This window comes from Trichoderma citrinoviride (genome assembly GCF_003025115.1).
Source record: "Trichoderma citrinoviride strain TUCIM 6016 unplaced genomic scaffold BBK36scaffold_6, whole genome shotgun sequence".
NCBI classification, from domain to species: domain Eukaryota; kingdom Fungi; phylum Ascomycota; class Sordariomycetes; order Hypocreales; family Hypocreaceae; genus Trichoderma; species Trichoderma citrinoviride.
In genome coordinates this window covers 317068-329006 of record NW_020194714.1, presented here as the reverse complement: position 1 = coordinate 329006, position 11939 = coordinate 317068, and the positions used below count along the sequence as shown (strand labels likewise).

The 11939-nt window shown below is 56.4% G+C and overlaps 4 protein-coding genes across 4 annotated transcripts; 2 read left to right on the top strand and 2 right to left on the bottom strand.

The window, feature by feature from the left end:
- Positions 1 to 248: 248 nt before the first annotated feature.
- On the bottom strand, positions 249 to 1673 carry BBK36DRAFT_1198267 (hypothetical protein; the record flags this gene model as incomplete). Its single annotated transcript, XM_024897029.1, has 3 exons — positions 1467 to 1673; positions 511 to 1396; positions 249 to 273 (listed from the first exon to the last, which is right to left on the bottom strand). The coding sequence occupies exons 1-3, from the start codon at positions 1657 to 1659 to the stop codon at positions 249 to 251; spliced, it is 1104 nt and encodes a 367-aa protein (XP_024750060.1). The 5' UTR covers positions 1660 to 1673.
- A 383-nt stretch (positions 1674 to 2056) lies between these two features.
- On the top strand, positions 2057 to 3093 carry BBK36DRAFT_1117269 (DNA-binding protein; the record flags this gene model as incomplete). Its single annotated transcript, XM_024890332.1, has 2 exons — positions 2057 to 2722; positions 2872 to 3093. The coding sequence occupies 2 exons, from the start codon at positions 2057 to 2059 to the stop codon at positions 3091 to 3093; spliced, it is 888 nt and encodes a 295-aa protein (XP_024750059.1).
- Positions 3094 to 3965: 872 nt separating this feature from the next.
- Positions 3966 to 8638, bottom strand: BBK36DRAFT_1118179 (hypothetical protein; the record flags this gene model as incomplete). Its single annotated transcript, XM_024890443.1, has 2 exons — positions 3966 to 6325; positions 6382 to 8638. The coding sequence occupies 2 exons, from the start codon at positions 8636 to 8638 to the stop codon at positions 3966 to 3968; spliced, it is 4617 nt and encodes a 1538-aa protein (XP_024750058.1).
- A 1961-nt stretch (positions 8639 to 10599) lies between these two features.
- BBK36DRAFT_1168264 (hypothetical protein) lies at positions 10600 to 11066 on the top strand (the record flags this gene model as incomplete). Its single annotated transcript, XM_024895156.1, has 2 exons — positions 10600 to 10721; positions 10799 to 11066. The coding sequence occupies 2 exons, from the start codon at positions 10600 to 10602 to the stop codon at positions 11064 to 11066; spliced, it is 390 nt and encodes a 129-aa protein (XP_024750057.1).
- Positions 11067 to 11939: the final 873 nt, after the last annotated feature.

Sequence of the window (11939 nt, the reverse complement as noted above, 5' to 3'; positions counted from 1 at the left end):
GGAGATAGATTCCTTTACACCCTTGTCTGCCTTTTATTACACTGCTACAGCTAGTTTGATAGTATAGAGAGACGGGAATGAGAGAACGTGGTAACGTTGTGTTAAGGCAGCGTTCATGGTCCTCGAGAAAGCTAGTCTCTTTAGACTATAAGCGGCAACTTGAGCGTCTTGTTGAAAGCGGTCGATACAATGGCCTTTGCAAATCTCAGTCATGTTTTCAAATTGACCATGGGCTTGAATTCACCATATCAGACCTCATGCTCAACGCAACGGCTGTGAGAAAATGTCATTCAGTAGCTTTGGTGAATAGAAACCACAAGAGTACCAGCCTATGTGATCGATAATGTACAAGGAAAAAGCGAGGCAAGATACACCAAAAGCCACTCACTTCCCAGCCTTTAAAACACCCTCGCCGCAACATCTCATCATATAATATCACCTCCAAACCCAAATCCACCACCCCCAAACCCTCCGCCGCCATTCCATCCCCCACCACGACCGGGCCCAAACCTCGGCCCACCGCCCGGCCCGACCGGATCCCATCTCGCCCCCGGAGGCGCCTGCGGGTCGTAGAACCCTTCGTCCGGCCCCTCCCCGCGTCCCCGTCCCTGGCCGGTGAAGAGCGGGTCATCGAATGTGGGATGCATGCCCGAGAAGCCGCCGGCCCGAGGCCCCCGTCCGCCGCCTACGAAAGATGCCCGGAGCGGATCGTGAGGTCCGAGCCCGCTCGGGTTCAGATCGTCGTGTCCAATGTTGAATGGGTGTCCTCCCTGGCCGGGCATGCGTAGTCCGCCCATCATCCCCGGCGGGCTGTTGATCTGGTGCTCGTCTTCGAATCCCGGAGGCGGGAAGTCGCCCATCGGAGGTGGGTGACGAGCAGAAGCTGGCTGGGGGAACGGCTGGGGAGGGATGCCATATGGATTGATAGGATCCGAGCTGGTAGGGCGCGCAGGATCAGAGGGATTGTGACGGCCCGGTTGAGGACGACTAGCACCATTATCCACCTCCTCAGAATATCCCTCCTTGACCAAGCCCGGAATCAGCTTCTGCACAATCTGAACCTTGACATCGCGCGCTATCCGCTCAACAGCACCGCCCGCAAACAATCCCCCTATGCGCTCAACCAAAACACCCTCCCGGTCTAACTCATTCCCGCTGTCGTCGGTCATGCGAAGCGGCAGCGCGCTTTCCTGGACGACGTCCTTGACCGCGTACTCGATCCGGTAAATCTTCTCGTCGCCGACGGCGAGGCCCCGGATCTCGGCCTTTGAGCCCAGGCGATCGACGCGCACGACGAAGATCATGGACGACTGCTTGTGCTTGTACACGAGCGACACGGATTCCGGCCTCTGGTTCCATGAGGGGGGGAGGCGAGGGGCGAGGGATTCGCATTCCGCTGTGGGAGTGTCAGCCTTCTGTGCATCTTACACAGAGTGGATGATGTGTAAGGTGACGGGAGAGCATACGTAGAAAACGAGACTCATCAAAGCCAACCAGCCGGAAGTCGAGCAGAGCCAGATAGGCGTGCACAGCCAGAGCGATGGCCTCGTACGGGCTCCTGATGGCTGGTGAGTCGTTTTGGGAATCGTGGGCGGGCAGAGCTTCGGCCATGGCCTTTTGGATGGCCGATGGGCCGAGAGGGCCTGCCTCGGTAGCCATGATTGATGGCGATGGCACTATTTGGTGAGGTCGAGGGGTCTATAATGGATAGGGACAGTGAGGGTGATGACTCTGAGTAGTTTTGAAGTTGAAGTTGAAGTTGGAGAAGTCAAGAGGTGTGATCGAGAAGAGCTGCAGCTACAGTACTAGTAGTACTGCCTACCAGTAAGACGTCATTGCTGCCTGGGGCCGGGGAAGCTGCAGCGAGCTCTAGTGGAGCTCCAGTTACAGCACAGTTGGACGCTATACATAGTATTGCTTCAATCACATGACACCGCGTCACCACTCAACACGCCCCAACACGTCCCTCAACCTCCTCCTCCTCCTCCATCCTCCATCCCACTATCAAACCACCCAACCCCAACACCACAGACAAACCCCCCCATCACAACCCCAAATGCCCCCTCCTCCTCACCCTCACCCTCCTCCTCCCTCCCACCAAGCACAAGCAACATCATCATCCACCGCATCCCCATCCACATCCTCCTCCTCCTCCTTCCCCGCAGAAGCCGCCTCCCCCCTCCTCTCGGCATTCACGTCCTTCCTCACCATCGCCATCCACTCCATCCTCTACCACCGCGCCCTCTACCCGCAAACCTCCTTCCTCGCCGCCCGCGCCTTCAACCTCGCCGTCCGCCAGTCCCGCCACCCGGGCCTCTGCGCCTGGATCAACGACGCCGTGGCCGCCGTCTCGTCGCGCCTCCGCACGGGCTCCGTCTCGCGCATCGCCCTCGTCGTCCACGGCCCCCCGCCGAACCTCGCCGTCCGCGAGAGATGGATCTTCGACGTGGGCCGGTTTCCCAACTTCTGGGGCACCCCTGCGGAAATACGAGCCGCTGCACGAGCACCGCCGCCTTCGCACCAGCTGCGTCCAGACGAACAACAGATGGGCGGTCAAGGCGCGGACAGCCCTGAAAAGATCAACTGGGCAGACGTCCACGAGGCCCTCAGGGCAGCCCTCCAGAGACTCGCCTTTGCGGCCCAGGCGGAAGCAAAGTTGCCCCAGGGATGCACATTCACGCTCGCCGTAGAACTCAGAGAGGACGCCGAGGCGCCCATAGGAGTAAGCCTTACGACTCAACGACGCACACTTTCATTGATAGAACCTATAAATATTATCCCTTGTGACAATGTTTTTATATACCGAACAACAAACGTAACCCCCAAGAATCAAAAGCTCCAACTCACTAATCATTTCCGTTTTGTCCGTAGCATCCCCAGGAATGGATCCCTTCCGAAGCTCATCTCCAACCACCAACAAAGGAAAGGCCCGACCAGGGAGAAGCCCTCCGCGGTGCGTCCACCAGGCCCATCCGCTCCGTGAGAGCGAACCCGCTCTTCTTTGAATGCTGGTTAGAGAGAGGCTCCGAGGCGCCCGACGACGACAGCAGCACCCAGTCCCACATCGGTACCTACAGCGCAAGCTCCTCGTGAAATCAAGCCTGCTGCGGCGGCAAGATCCACCGAATGTACATCAGGAGTACAATAGAGGCTTTATGAGCCAATGGGCAATATGTTCGGCAAGACTGGTGTCGTGATCTGGCGTGATCAATCTCGGGACATGAATGAAAAGATTTGCAGAGGCAATAAGGAACAGCAAAATGTTGATTGCATTATGCAGACTCAAGGCCATTTTTGATGATTGGGTCTGCCCGGAGTCGTGTTCTGGCCGTCCTGTCGTAAACCAGAGTCGAGTCAAGACAGTTGGATGTGGAAAGTCAACTATAAAAGGGACAAAGCTGAAGGGGTGGAAGAAGAAGAAGAAGAAAACAAGCCCAGCTACCCATGTTCTAATAACAAAAGAAGAAGACATTATCCCGGTTCGGACCACGTATAACGAAGCGACAACCACCCCCCCTAAAAGAAGAAAGAAGGTCGCAAAAGGAGGAAAGGGCAACACGAAAGAAAAAAAGATCCCAATTTTTTCATCAAAGACAGAATATCCTTTCCCCGAGACTCCCCTATTTTCGCGTTGTTGCATGTTTTCAACCTTCCCCAAAACCTTTTCCCCTTGCAAATTAGAGAGATGAGACAGAGGGAACGACCGAGGAATAGTGACCCTGTGAAGTTCTGCTTTGCTCTCTCTCTCCCTCGTCCCCATTTCCTGTGCCAGCCTCACCTAGGCGTCTATTAATAACAGAAAGATTTTGTAAGAAGGAGCAAGAAGAGGAAAAAAGAAGGCCGACATTACCATGCCATCATGATAGAGAAAAAGAAACATCAAATCAGACCGCTTCTCAGGTACAAGACATGATTTAGAAAAACAAAAAAAGTCCACATCTCTCATCATCATCATCGTCGTCGCTTCACTCCGTCCCCTTGAGTGCCGCGCGCAGGCTAATCATCTCCCGCTTCAACCGCGCATTCTCCTTCTTCATCCTGGCCAGCTCCTCCCCTTGCGTCTTGAGCTTGACAATCAGCTCCTCCTTGTCTTCTTTGCCCTTGCCCTTCAACGCCTTGACAATCTTGCCAAGCTCGGAATTGAACCGCTCGTACAGCAGTTCGTTCTCAGCCACGGCCTCCTTGTGCAGCTGGTCAATCGACCGCATCTTGGACTCGGTCGTCTTGAGCGTGATTTCAACGTCTCGTTGGAGTTCGTCTTGCCTGTCCCGCAGTTCCTGCATCACCGCGGGCATCTGGTCCTCCAGCGCGGCCACCGACGACGCCAGCCGCTGCAGGTCGACCAACGGGGGATCGGAATAGCTGCCACTATTCACTCGTGCCATTTCCTCGCCAATCTTGGACAGCTCCGACTGCAGCACGGCGTCGGCTTCGCCCACAGCCGTCTTCTCCGTCTGCAGCCTCTCACGCAGCTTCTGCGGAGACTGTAGCCGGAGTTTCTGTGCCGGGGTTCGCGTCGGGCTGCCGGACTGTCTCATCGGTGATTCGCCAGACGAGCTTCCCGGCCGGATGGGCTTTGGCGGCAGCAGCGTGGGAATGTTGGACGTCGACAGCGTCTTGCTGTGCGTCGGCTTCGGCCTCCTGTACGGGGGCGGGTCCTGCCTGGTTGGTGAGTTCCCGCGCATTGCCTGCTCCAGCTTGGCTTGTATCTCCTTGATGGGCGTTCCGGCTCTCAGCCGGACGCTGCCGTAGAGATCCGCCGTGGCAATGTTTTCCTTTTGCCGAGGCGACCGGAGCTGCTCAGGACTCATGGGCATCTTGGAGGCAGGGATCGTCGTCTTGGGACTGCCGTTGATCTTTTCCGACGTCTCCTTTGTGTTCTGCAGAGGCTGTAGAGCGCTTTCCCTTTCCTCACCCTCTCTGTCCTCTTCGATGCTGGCCGTATCTATCAGCGACTTGAGATCCGACAAAGAGCTTCTTCTCTTGTAGTGTCTTCTGGGCGATTCAGGAGTCGGCGGCTCGTGGGCAGGCTCTCCAATCGTGTTGAGCGGGAACTCCATGCGATGTGAGCTCGTCGGCCTCGCCGGGTCCTCAAAGGCACTCGCAACATGAGGTCGGTCTCCGGATCCCGGCCTACCCAGTGTAAATCGCTTCACCACATTGTTGTCGTCAATCGACCGTTGGCGTAGAGCCTGCTGCATCGTCGCCCTAGACATGCTCGCGCTCTCGCCCGTAGCCGGGTTTCGATGCTTGCCCAGACTGCGCCATACAGAGGTGCGCTCCTCCTTGGAGTTGGAGTTTTGCCGGAGCAGCATGTCGAGGCCAAACTTGCGGCGCAGCGACGATGTGTTGGAGGTGACGGATCCCTGGTGTGATTTGTTACCGCCGCCGCCGTTGGCGCGTGCCTGGAACGATTCTATCAGAGCCAAGTCGGCCAAACTAAAGCCAGCATAGGTGGGCTCGCCGAATATCCTGTCGCAGTCGTCCACCAGGCGGTCCAACAAGTTGATGTAGTTGGCTGCCGTGCCATCTGTCACCAGCATCTCCGCAAAAGCCAGCGTCAGCGCGCCGCGATCGCTGTCGTTGCTGCAGCCCTCGAGCAGATCGGCCAGCAGCTTGATGAGCGCCGTGAACGCTCTCCGGTTCTGCGGAGCCAGCTCCTTGAACAAGAAGTTGACAAAGTCGGCAAACTCGCCGGGGACTCTCTTGTTGGCTCGTTCCTGCAGGGTGTCGAGCATCTTGATGGTCGTGACAGGTCCTATCTGGTCAGCCCAGGCGATGTGGAGAAAGTTCTCAAACGCCGTGAAGACGACCTCGGTCCCGACATCGTTGGCCACCTCCACCTCTTGCGGATTCTCAATGAGTCGATTGTACAAGTCATTCACCAGCAGTTCATCGGCCATGGCGCGGTGCAACAAGGTCCTCCCGTGAATGGAACCCTTGCGGTACTGAAGGGCCGTCGTAAACGCCTCAAACGTCTGCTCCAGCCGAACAAGGGGGTTCTCAGGCATGACTTCCTCCAACGGCCGGCGCGAGTTGTCCCTGCCCCTGATGGAGCCATACATGGAGTGATGACTGTCGGCTCGGTGGAGCGAGGCCTGGTGCGGGTGCTTGGCTTCGGACAGAGTCGTCTCGGAGGCGTTGTTGGAACCACTGCTCCACAGGCTGGTGAAGAGCTTGACGGGGGACGCGGCCAGGAAGGAGCGCGTCTTTTCGGCACGGTTCGATAGGCACAGTGTCCGCAGCATCTTGGAGTGGTACGAGACCATGGGAGCCGTGAGATTCCGGTTGGAGACGTTGAACTGGATGCTCAACAGCTGCATTACTAGACATGGGATTAGATTCGTGCAGACATACGGAAAGAGGGGGATGGAAGCTTACTCCGTCTTGACATGGTTGGGAGGAAATCTTCCAGAGCCACGTCATCCGAATACTGCTTCCCGTTGAGGCCCACCGTGAGCAGGGAAATCCTCTTCATGTTCTTGCTCGCCACGTTGATGACAATCTCAATACCGTAATGGCCGACGGGAGCGCCCTTGGTCCCCTTCTCATGGTCAACCACGACGCGAATGAAGGCGGGCTCGCGTCGACCCTCGACGAGCTGGTCGGCTCCCTCCTGGAATATCGCGGCGTGCAGCCCGAGATTGTTCTCGGGCATGCGAACTGACCGCAGCGTCCAGCGAGAGTCCTCTCTCTCCGCCTCGGGAAACCGCGCCTCGATCCTGGCCTTGACGACGTCCTCGCTCCACTTTGCGGCTTTTCCCTCCCAGGCCTCTTGCAGCAAGAAACAACGCGACGTTATGGCCTTGGGAACCTTGTGCTCACCCGGGTGCATGCCCTTCATCTCTGCGCTCGACGTCATCCAGACGAGGTGGCCGTCTGCCGACTCCGTGAAGCGGACGTCGGCAAGGTAATGCCACCCGGTGAAGATCAGGTCGTAATGGCCGGGGCCGCCGGCCGCATTCGTCATGGAGATGAGCAGCTCCGCCGCCGAGGGCTTGTCGATCTCGCGCAGCAAGTCCCGGCCCGTCATATTGTTGTCGCCCGATTTTCTCAGCATGACGACGCAATCGGAGAAGAGGAGGAAGATGCCGGCGTCGTCGGAGTCAACCGTGGCTTGGTACGGCGGCGAGAGCTCCAAAAAGTCGGCAGCCAGGATCAAGCGTCCCTGGGGCTCGAGGTCCTTGGGCCACGCTTCGACCATGTTTCGCAGCCGGTTCGTGATGTGAGGCTTGTCCGGCAGGGGATCGTCCATGGAGCAGATGTTGGTGATGATGTCGCGTGCCTTGAGCATGGGCTGCAGCGCCGGGTGGGTAATGGGCAGCGATGCGATGATTTGGTCAATGAGCAGGCTGTACCGCGGCAGCCTCTGAACTGGCTCGATGAGCAGCGAGCGGATAGTCTGCTCACCCGCCTGGCTCACGCGCTGCCGAAAGCTCGACTGCTGGTCCAGAAAGGAATTCAGCAGGGTCGGGAAGTGCTGACTTGCCTTGATGTAGTCTTGGTAACATTGAGTGAATTTGGGGAACCACTCGAGGAACAGCTTGGCCATGGCCAGGGCGCCCAAAGGATCTTTGGGGCGTTGGCTGGCATTGCTGCCCCCCTTTGATGATGAGAAGTTCATGCTGGGCGACTCCATGTCCTTGACGGCGTCTTCCTCCGTCTCGTCCATGATCTTGCGCAGCTCCTCAACAAAGGCCGAGTTGACCTGCAGGATGCCGTCCGACGACTTGGGAAACAGCTTCTCCAGCTCCTCCTCGGACGGACTAAGACTCTCGACGGATCGCTTCTTCGCATTGTTCCTAAAATCGTTTGCTACCGTCTTGACCAGCTCCTGCACCTTGAGCACGTAGCGCTCCTCTGTGTCGACGAGCTCGCCCATCTTCATGCGCAGCTCAATCTTCTGGTCCTTTGTGAAGATTTTGTTGCGGTTGAGCGGCGTGGGCTTGGAGGGCGCGCGCCGCAGTTTGCTGGTGGGCAGAAAGACGGGCTCGCCAAACAGCTTGACGAGCGGTGTGTAGGGTCCGTACTGGCGCAGCGTCGGGTCGATGATGTCGTCCTCGTCGTCGGGCATCTCCTCGAGCTCCGAGGCCTGGGGCGGCACGATGGATCCCGGAGGCAGGATCAGATCCATGTCGACGTTGCTGATGTGCTGCGTCTGCAAAGCCTCTTCCAGGGTGGCAACGACATCGACCGTGTTTTCGCTCTTGACCATCTCCTTGACGAGGTCGGCGGCATGCTGCTCGCTGAAGAGCGCCGGTGCGCTGGCCGGACGCTTCGCTTTGGGCGGGTAGGTGGCCTTGAGATGGGCCTTGACGGTGTCCGGCAGCTCCTTAAAGTAGCGGAAGAGACCAAAGGCTAGGCCGCGGTAGACTTCGTCGCCCTGGAACTCGCGCGGCAGGTGGTTGACGACGCTGTAGAAGGGCGAGGTGGGAGAGATGGTGATGCGCGGAAAGGACTGGAAGCCGGCCGGGGTGAAGACGTGGACCTGGACGCGGGAGCTGTTGAGGGTGTAGTTGGCCGTGGTGGAGGGCCCGTGGAAGATGAGGACGGGCAGCTGGCCCAGCAAAGGGTCGGGGGCGTGGTAGAGAGCAACATGCTCGGGCGAGAGCGCCAGCTCGTCCGTCACGCGCACCATGGTGTCGAGTCTGGGTCAGTGAACGGCGCTCATAGCCCGGCGGAGAGGAGTGAGGGGAGGTGATGATGGTTTCGAGGGGGAGGGATCGTGGGAGGTTCGTTCGGTCTCGTTCTGTCTCGTTGTCGTGTGTTGTTTTGGATCGCTCTGCCGCGGCCGCTGTGACGAGAGCCAGGCGCTGGGGAGCGCGTCTGTGAGTCGCCCTGTATCTACTTCGCTTCGCAATCGTCGGCCACGTCTCAAGAGGGCTCGCTTCGGGAATCGCTCGTCTTGCCTCCGTCCAGCTGCAGCAGAAAAGTGTGATGCGGGATGGAGATCAATCGGTGTCCAGAAACAACGGCCCAGAAACAGTCAAGGCTGCCGTGGGAGGGGTGACATGGGCGGCCAGGGGTGGGCCCAGGCTATTTTGTTTAGGTCCCGTCTCCAAGTTCGAGGCAAGGTGTTTTAAGTAGCTCGTCAACTCCGCTGGTGGCTTGCCGTGGGCTGTAGGGAAAACGAGCGAGATGGTGCTGTAGTGATGCTGGAATAGGTGATGATGGGAGCGGTTAGTGAGCGTCGACCAGAGGCTCGGGTCGGGCGTTGAAGTGGCACAAGATGGCGTTGATGCTGGCAGGAGCAGGAAGGGCCGGTTGCTGTGGAAGCGGATTTTGAGTTTGAGCAACGACTGTTTTGTCGGGTGTCTGGATACACGTACAAGTAAGGTATGGAGGACAAAGTACATGTAGAAGAATGAAAGTCCAGATGAGATGAGCTTGGAGAATATTAGCATCGACCATTGGATCAGAAACAGGAATCGAGAAGCGCGCTCGTCTCCCCTGGCATAGCGGTGGCGCAATGCGTTAAACGAGAAATTAAGATGAATCTCGCGGCTTCATCGACGCCTCGCCCAGGGGCCTTGTCGAGGCTCTGGTCCAGGGCAGCTTGCAGCGGTCCAGGCACTGGGAGAGGGCACCCGACCGCCACAGCGAACCGCCAGCCCAGCCCTGGGCACCCCGTCAGCAGGATGCCCGGGCGGCAGAATCCATTGCAGTGACGCCAAATCTCCTCCGTGAGATGATGCATCCCTGCCCTCGAAAATAGACACCGCTCTCGGAACATTTGGCAGCATCCTGAACCCAGCTGAAGCACTGATCAATTGATCTCCAGCGCTGCTCCTCGCACCCCCCCAGCAGCCGCCCCCGCTGTTTTCTAATGAGACGGGCCCTGTGAACATTTGAAACCCGCCTCAGCTCCCTTGCAGAGCCCAGCACCCCGCTGTAAACAGTGGCGCCGGCGCTGGTGACATTCAAATTTGCTCCATCCCTCCACAGACCAGCCGAGGGGGAGCTACATATTGTATGGCATATTACCTATCCAAGCTACCTATCCAGAGCTATTCAGAGCTATGCAGAGCTATCGATGGATTGATTGATTGAAGCTTGAGCTCTTGGCCCAGCTGCCGGTGATGCTTGTACCTCGTCAGTATCAGTGTCCAATGTCCGACCCTCTCTCTGTTCGTCGACTCGCCACAACCCCGCCAGTTGGTGCTGGACCTGAGCTTCATCAAGCTCGATCGCCTTCCTGTTTCTTTTATTAGCCCACAAGTACGGGGATACCTGACGGTACCTGACGGGGCTATCAGACGCCACCGCGGCTTCTCATTGGCTGCTCGAATCAGAGGCATCGCTAAATCTCATTCATATTTCGTGCCTTCTTCAACCTCATCTGTAACTCTCATTCTCACTCCCTCACGGCCACTCTCACGAAATAACTGCAGAGAGCAACAACAGAGCTCAAATATTGTTTACTATACCACACCTACTTACTAAGTCACACAATACATTTTATTTGTTCTCGCCGTCCCACTCAACCGGTCCCAAATACGCCACCCATTTCCTCCTCCGAGAGCTCCTCACATAGAACACACACATCACATCAACGGTGTTCATCATCATCACACGCACGCCATCACAGCACTTCAAAAAATGTCAAGCTCTCAGACAACGGAGAAAATCTCCCTCCACCACCAGGCAGACGATACCGGCTACCGCCTCATCGAACTCCCTTCAGAGCTGGAATCTCTCCTCGAATCAGAAAACGCCCCAGTGTTTGTCCTCCCTTCTCTCACACATACGGAGCACTCATCCACATGGCTTGCTTAAAATTACTAATCACCTCTCACAGTCTCACCCTCGAGTCTTCCGAGACCTCAGCCCTGCTCAAGACGCCAGATAGGACGTACGCCCTGCGCCAGAAAAATACGTCCAACTCTGTCATTCTACTCTCTCCAACTACAACATCAACATCACAAGACCAGGGCATGTCTGCCATCTCCACCATTCACGAAACAGTCGAGCTGGAGCTGGTGCCACAAGCCGTGGCTACGAGCGGCCCGCTCAAGAACACAGGTAGCAGGGGCAAGTGGCACGAAAGGTTCGGAAAAGGACGGTAGCTTGAGCGTCAGGTCTAAATGAACACCCAATTACCTTTGCTCTACTTGTCAGCGAATATCACGATTTACGAGTGGAGTCCTGGTCATATCGCAACGAAAGTCGTCAGCGAATAGAACTCCCCAGTGACTGTTATGAAATGGTGAAAGAGAAGAGGCAATGAAGCTGTGTGTTAGCTTTATTGCACTCTCGCCGCTTCATTACACACCGCCGAGACAGGAGAAACTCACCCGTCACATATCAAGAAGCCCCATTCAATACACATAAGTTTCTCGAAGTCAGCATCAGCTACATAGATGAGAGCTCAGCGGATGGGGTTAGCCACTGACCTTGCCTCACCAGAGGCATTATCTCATGCCAAAGAACAGCTAGATAAGAAAAGGACGAACAGAAGAAAGACATGAGTTAGAGGATGGGAGAGTGGTAAAGCCATTAGCCTTGGTTCCGCACAAACCGAGATCAAGGCGACGTACCTGCTGGGGAGAAGGAGAGAACTGCCCGGGGCCCTCGCCGTCGTCTCCACGTTCAGTTGCGTTGCCGCGCAAAGTTCACATCCAGGTGCCGGAATATTGACCGGCCCCCCTCCCAACCACACGAATGACCCGAACAAGACGAAGCAAAGGAAGAAAGAAACTCCAAAACCCGGATGATCTCAACAATTGGTAGGCCTCGGCGTCAATACACCTAGATCGAAGCGTAAATAGCAGATAAATGGCAAATAAGAAAAGGAAAATAAGAAGAAAGAAAAAAAAGAAGAAAAAGAACAAGAAGAAAAAAAAAAAGAAGAAAAAAAACAAGAAGAAAAAAAACAAGAAGAAAAAAAACAAGAAGAAAAAAAACAAGAAGAAAAAAAACAAGAAGAAAAAAAACAAGAA